General features: G+C 48.4%; 1 protein-coding gene across 2 annotated transcripts; it reads right to left on the reverse strand.

Annotated features, from left to right (window-relative positions):
- Window positions 1-2,492: 2,492 nt before the first annotated feature.
- LOC119280872 (ankyrin-3-like) lies at window positions 2,493-6,329 on the reverse strand. 2 transcript variants are annotated; one of them, XM_037561573.1, is made up of 11 exons: window positions 6,095-6,325; window positions 5,918-6,010; window positions 5,525-5,833; window positions 5,207-5,346; window positions 5,055-5,141; window positions 4,728-4,859; window positions 3,804-3,956; window positions 3,563-3,664; window positions 3,189-3,368; window positions 2,928-3,007; window positions 2,493-2,809 (listed from the first exon to the last, which is right to left on the reverse strand). In XM_037561573.1, exons 1-11 carry the CDS (start codon window positions 6,156-6,158, stop codon window positions 2,644-2,646), a joined length of 1,506 nt encoding a protein of 501 aa, XP_037417470.1. In that variant the 5' UTR covers window positions 6,159-6,325; the 3' UTR covers window positions 2,493-2,643. The 2 variants fall into 2 exon arrangements, with proteins under 2 accessions (XP_037417470.1, XP_037417471.1); XM_037561574.1 differs by lacking the exon at window positions 2,493-2,809 and having other exon boundaries at window positions 2,939-3,043; window positions 6,095-6,329.
- Window positions 6,330-6,533: the final 204 nt, after the last annotated feature.

A 6,533-nucleotide genomic window follows, 5' to 3' on the forward strand; every position in this document is an offset into this window, starting at 1 on the left:
AGACTCTGGACTCCGAACTCGGTGAAGCCGGCCGGCCGGCCATGAGGAGTCCCGAGAAGCGAGCGAGAGCATCTTTGTCGTGTGGGGATGGTGAAACAAACATGCTCCAGTACGCTCGCCTCCAGACGCGGCAGCAACGAGGCTGCCGGTAGTAGGAATGTGAGATTTACTATAACTACCAGTACCACACGGACGGCTACGCCGGAAATCCCTTCCGGAGCTCGGCCTCCAAATTCAAATTTCATCAAAATTCATATTTTTATGCTTCAAAAAATTCAATAAAAAAGCACAAATATACACGAAGGCATAACACACATGTATGTAAATTTTCATGACAAAACATGTTGAAATGAGGGTTGTGCCCAAAAAAAAAAATCTAGGCGTGTTTAACACATGATACTATTCATTCTCTCAGGCCATGAATTTGTCTTTTTTGTACAGGTAGCAACTCAAGGTATTTCATCATGAATTTTTACACACATGTGGGTTACATCCTTAAATACGCGCATATTTTTTCAGAATTTTTTGAACCATAAAAGTTTAAATTTGAATTTTTTAAAAATAAAGGCCTCCATGGTGCTCGGCCTCCAAAACGCCTCTCTCCGGCTAGGCATACCATATACTATTTCTTCCGTGTCGAATTACTTGTCATGAATTTGTCTACGCGTTTTAGGGTTAGATACATTTGTATGTAGAAAAATCTAAGACTAGTAATTTAAGACGGACGTAATACCCCTTTGTCTCAAAATAAGTATGGGTGGTTGAATACAACGTTATACTTGTCATGAATTAGCAACATTTATCTTTGGACGGGGTCATTAAGCCACACAAAATCTCTCTCCCTGTTCTTGGTTTGGCTTAACCGGATCTAGTGATACACACGTGTGCCTTGCTACCTCAACTAATTAGGCTACACTGAGTTCCCATGCAGCCCCCCAAAATGCTCCACCTACGTAAGACATTACGAAGCTTTACGTAAATCCCTTGCACGCTAATTAAACTGCCCCCCCCTCTCCCCCCTGATTTTCAGGGTGGGCCTGCGCCCCCAAGTAATACCCAATATAAAACTGCCACGTCTGATTTTACTTAAGGTACGTAAAGATATTTACGTAGGTGTAGCTTTACTCATGCAGCCTCCCTTCCCTGATGAACTGGACCAAGCGAGGAGCCATACCCAGTGGCTGCTCTGGCCCACCGGGCATGGAAGACTGTGGCAGCAGAAGAAGGCCAGGGCAGCTACTGTGCGCATGTGAGCCCTTGCGGTACAAAGCCCCACGCCTTTCGTGCTGCTAGTTTCTTCACTGCCGTACCGCACCACATGCGTTTCAGTTTCTTTTTCAGCAGGTATTTTTTTTCTGGAGGAGCTCCAGCTTTTTCATCCTGCCAGTAGACACGCTGGGCCGATGCTTACTTACTTTTTTCGTACATTTCAGGCAGGGCCGTCACCACAGGCTTGGACCGCTATCCGGCCCAATTAACGCGACTGGGCCGGCCCACAATGCGCAAAGCATGAACCTGACAGGGATTCGGCTGTGACAGAAGGCCACTGGTCCTTTTTCTCCGTTACGCGCGACTTACAAAAGGTCTAAAAGAAGAATAGAGGGTACACCGGTACAGTGAGTCGAACTTATAACCTGGCGGTGCAAAACTCGTATTGCTTGCCACTCCCACAGAAAGATATTTATGTGATAGAGAAGAGCGACTTTATAAAACATACAAAAGCGCCGAGATTTGGAAACATCTCGGAAATTTTATGAAACATTTTCATGAAAATTGTCAAAACAAAATTGAAATCCGTACATTTTTGAGAATTTCTGAAATTGCGATCTTTTTTAAAGAACATAAACAAAATTTGAAAACATGAACCCTTTTTAAATCACCAAAAAAATTCAAAGTGCAAGATTTTCTTTTAAACCCGAACAAAATTTTGAAGTGCGGACAAGTTTGAAACCTTAACAAATATTTGAAATCTGTTCCCATTTTTAACAAAATAGAAAGTGCCCGCACTTTAATTTTTTTTGAGGTTTTAAATTTTGTTTCCATTTTTATATAAAAATGTGTATGTTTCAAAACATTTTTTTATTTTCTTTTGGAACTTTTTCTTAGTAATTGCCAAAATAATTTGGAATGAACATTTTGTTCAAACACAAAGAAATTTTGAAAGCGAGTATTTTTTAAACCTGAGCACTTTTTGAAGTGTGTACACTTTTTGAAAAAGAATATGTGGTATGTGTTTAAATAGTTTCGTGCTTCTCATTTTAAACTAATTGTCGTCTGTTAGATTGGCTAGCGGGAGGGTTTTGAAGCACCAGTACCCAAGTTCGTTCGATTTCCTTGAGTCTCATTTTTTGGGTTAAAACTTTTAAATCGCCTTTTACGGAAAGGAAAAACATGCTTCGCCTGATGGGCCGGCCCAATCGCGTCGGGTTGCAGCCCAGACCTGCCGACAATCCCATTAAAAACAGGCCGAGGTTCAAAATAGACCGGGATCAGATAGTTCGGTATACTAATTTCACGGATTAGAAGTTCGGGGTTTGATTTAGCCTTCGACTCCAAGTTCAAGGTTTTTTTTAGACTTTCTCCGAAAAACAACTATACATCCTCCGACTCCCGCCACAGTTTTCACACCGCTTCACCATTTTCCTACTGGCCACTGGATAGTGGCTGACCTCTACCTACTGCCTGCACAAAAGAGCCCTGCCCTTGGACTGCTTGATCACACGGCCCAGACAGAACCTGACTTCGTCCTTGCACCCCTCCCTCCAAGCACCGTGAAACCGAGGCGCCCTTCGTGCGCTCCAAGAGATCCCTGCAGAAGTATGAACATGCCACGTCATGCGGGCAACCATGCACTAAGTTTCAATTGGTACGGTGATGATGGCGATGGCGGGTAACCACATGCGGATGCAAGTGCGGTAATGGATTACCGGAGGGCGTTGGCGATCTTGGGGTTCTGCGGATCAAGCTCCGATGCCTTGACAAACGCGGTGTAAGCGCTGGCGTAGTCCTAACACAAGCGCAGATTAGATGCCATGTTGATGAGCTAAGAAAGAACAAGGGTGAACCAAATCAGGCCGACAATAGTTAGTTGAGCGGATCGGCTGACCGATGGATGGGTGGGTAGTGGATAGCTGAATCTGAACTTCTGAAGCACGGAAGGGAAGTGCAAACAGCAGTGCGATGATCACCTGCAGGAAGCGGAAGGCCTCGCCTTGGCGGTAGTAGCCTTTCCCCCAGTCAGGCCATAACCTGATGCAGGCCTGGGCGTCCAAAAGCGCCTCGTCGCCCACACCAAGGCGCAGCCAACAGAGGCTCTTGTTTGCATATATGGAGGCGTCTATGTCCTTTGGGTCATCGAACTTCAATGCCTAAATGTGGAGAACATCGTTTTCCAAGGTCAGAATTTCCGAAATGTAGATATGAGCCAATTGATTTGAATTGGGTGCAGAGACAAATGCCTCGGCAATTTCAACAGTGGCTTTGCTGACATTAGGAAAAGTAAAAAATGAAACAAGAGAGAACATTTGCGACTAAACATCTGCATACAAAAATGAGAAGTTACCATGTTGTACATAAGTATAGCCGTGTCGTAGTCCTTGGTTTCGTAGGCCTTGTTCCCTTCTAGTTTTAGTTCAGCTTTCCTCTTACAAGAGTCCTTTCTCACCTAAACGCAAGAAGTAGTTTTACGGCAATCAATTACAAGATAACCATTGAGTGTTGATAAAAACAAGACCCTCCGCAAGGGTTCACGAGATGGTAAATAGTGCTAGTATCTACCGGTAACTAACATCAATAAGACATACCCGCTCCTTGTAAGCAGCAGAATTCACATAACTCATGATGCCAGCAACACTCCAGCCAACCATGTTTGGAGGGCATCGGGTCACAGGAAACAGAAGTTGAACAAGTCTTTTTCCACCTTGGACCGCAGCAATTTCTATCGGCAACCTACCAAGCTGTTACAGAGTACATAAACCATGAGTTCTCTGAGGAACATTCTTGTTCAGGCATAAGGATAAAACTCTATGACATACTATGGGCCTGTTTGGTTCCAATAAGTCACCTGACTTATAAGTTATAAGTCAGGTGACTTAAAACCAGTGACTTATAAGTCACGCCTGTTTGGTTGTCACCTGACTTAAAGTCACCTTTCCACACCTTTCCACACCAATCAACATCATGCAGGTGATGGGACCCACGCAAAAGGGGGTGACTTATAAGTTTTGGGGCCTGTTTGGTTCCAATAAGTCACCTGACTTATAAGTCAGGTGACTTAAAACCAGTGACTTATAAGTCACGCCTATTTGGTTGCCATCTGACTTATAAGTCACCTGAGCACATCTTCCCACCTTGTTTTTTATGTAAAGATGGTGGGACCCATGCAAAAGGGGGTGACTTATAAGTTTTAAGTTGGGGTGGAGCAACTTATGACTTATAAGTTGGGGTGACTTATAAGTTGGGTCCGTTTGGTAAAATAAGTTACTTTTTGCACTTTTCGACTTATAAGTTGGTGACTTATTTGGAACCAAATAGGGCCTTAAGTTGGGGTGGAACAACTTATGACTTATAAGTTGGGGTGACTTATAAGTCGGGTCTGTTTGGCAAAATAAGTCACATTTTTCACTTTTCGACTTATAAGTTGGTGACTTATTTGGAACCAAACAGGCCCTATATGTACTACTTGAAGAGTATGAAATGTGGCAGGAAAGGGGATTCAGTATGCTCACTTCGTCAGGAAGGTTCGGATCTGCTCCAGCCTTCAACAAGCACTTGACGAATCCGATGTTGCGACGGCGGCTGCACGCTAACAACAGAGGGGTCGCTCCACTGAATCCACCGGCATGAACATTAGCCCCAGCCTAGTTAACATTTCCAGAACAGTCTCAGCTTAGAACAAGGGAATTCGATATGCACAGTTCATGTGGAAATTTTATACAGAACTCAAGCGATCCAAGCATTGCAAGTGCTACTTAGAAAAAATAACCGTTACGCCGTGACATCGCAATCAACACGAACTTGGAGATCAATTAGCACAAGAGAAAGTCATGTAGCACCTCAATGAGCAGCTTCATGCATTCCACGGAGCCACCAAGAAGCGATGAGACCAAGGGCGTGAAGACACGGCTGGCGAACTTGTTGGGCTGCAAAATTGCAAGCTGGTCAGCCTTGAACAAAATGCACGCACCATGCGAACGGCCGCACATACATCGGCGCCGTGGCGCAGCAGGACACGGATGACTTCCGGGCACCCCCGCATGGCGGCGACGTGAAGCGCTGTGCCCCGGGGGTTCGCCGCGCCCACGTCGGCGCCCTTGCACAGGAGCAGCATCGCCAGGTCGCGATCCCCTGCATCACGGACGACGCGCCAACATGTCAATCGCGCACGCGCACTGGTGCCCGCTCGGGATGGCATGGCCATGGCCGCGGCGGAGTGCCCGCGGCGCTGCCTCTCAACGCGACGCGAGCAACAGGAGCACGGAGCAGAGTGAGGTGGCGTCGGTCGGCGAGGTGCGTGCGTACGTACCGTTGTAAGCGGCCCAGTGGAGCGGGGTCTCGCCGTCGACGTCCGGGGCGCGCGGGCTGGCGCCGCGCTCCAGGAGCCAGGCCGCCGTGGCGGTGTGGCCGAAGGTGGCCGCCAGGAGCAGCGGCGTCTCGCGCTCATCGGAGAGGGCGTCGACGGGGATGCCGAGGTCCTGGACCAGGTAGCGGCAGACGTCGGTCCTGCCGTTGGTCGCGGCCAGGTGCAGCGCCCTGCCGCACGTCGACCAGACGCCGGCGGTGGCGTCCGCGCCCGTGGCGCTAGGCGCCGGCGGCAGCAACTCCAGCGCCATCCCTCGACGTCGCAATATCAGATCGATTGTTAGTCCATTACAATAATACGGAGTACAAGCTTCCCTGAAGGCGTTTTGGGGCGTACTGGCAAGGAGGTCGAGGTTGCCGTCGATGGCGGCATCGAGGAGCAGGCGCCGCCGGACCTCTTCTGTCCGCGCGTCAACGGCCACATCGACGCCTGTATCTCTCACACCAAGCATACCAAATAAGAAGCAAAGAAACGGATGGTAAATGAATCCAACGCACGCAGCGACAGACAAACCGGACGACGACGGCGGAGGCGGCGCCGACGAGGACGGTGAGCACGCCGCCGTGGGCATGTCCATGGTCGAATGTGACGTGTTCGTCCTGACTTCTTGCTTGGACGGAGAGCGAGAGGAGACGAGAAATGCGGTGTCTCGGGAGCTGCGCTGGGCGGTGGTGTGCTACAGGCAGCACAAGCGACGAGAGCTGAGCTTTGATGTGACGCCACGCGGGAGCAGGGGAGGAAAATGGCAGGCAAGGACTCTCTCCCCCAGGTCCAAAAGCGCACGCATTTCGTTGTTGGTGTCTCTCTCGTACTAGTACGTGGCAAACGTGTGGAGGATAAACATCGTGTACGAGCAAGCCCGTCACTGCACCATACGGCCAACACACGGGAAAGGAATCGGGTGGAGACGGGCTGCAAACATCCTCTGTGCGTACCCGCTCTAATCTGTCGC

This window comes from Triticum dicoccoides, chromosome 3B (genome assembly GCF_002162155.2).
Source record: "Triticum dicoccoides isolate Atlit2015 ecotype Zavitan chromosome 3B, WEW_v2.0, whole genome shotgun sequence".
NCBI classification, from domain to species: Eukaryota; Viridiplantae; Streptophyta; class Magnoliopsida; order Poales; family Poaceae; genus Triticum; species Triticum dicoccoides.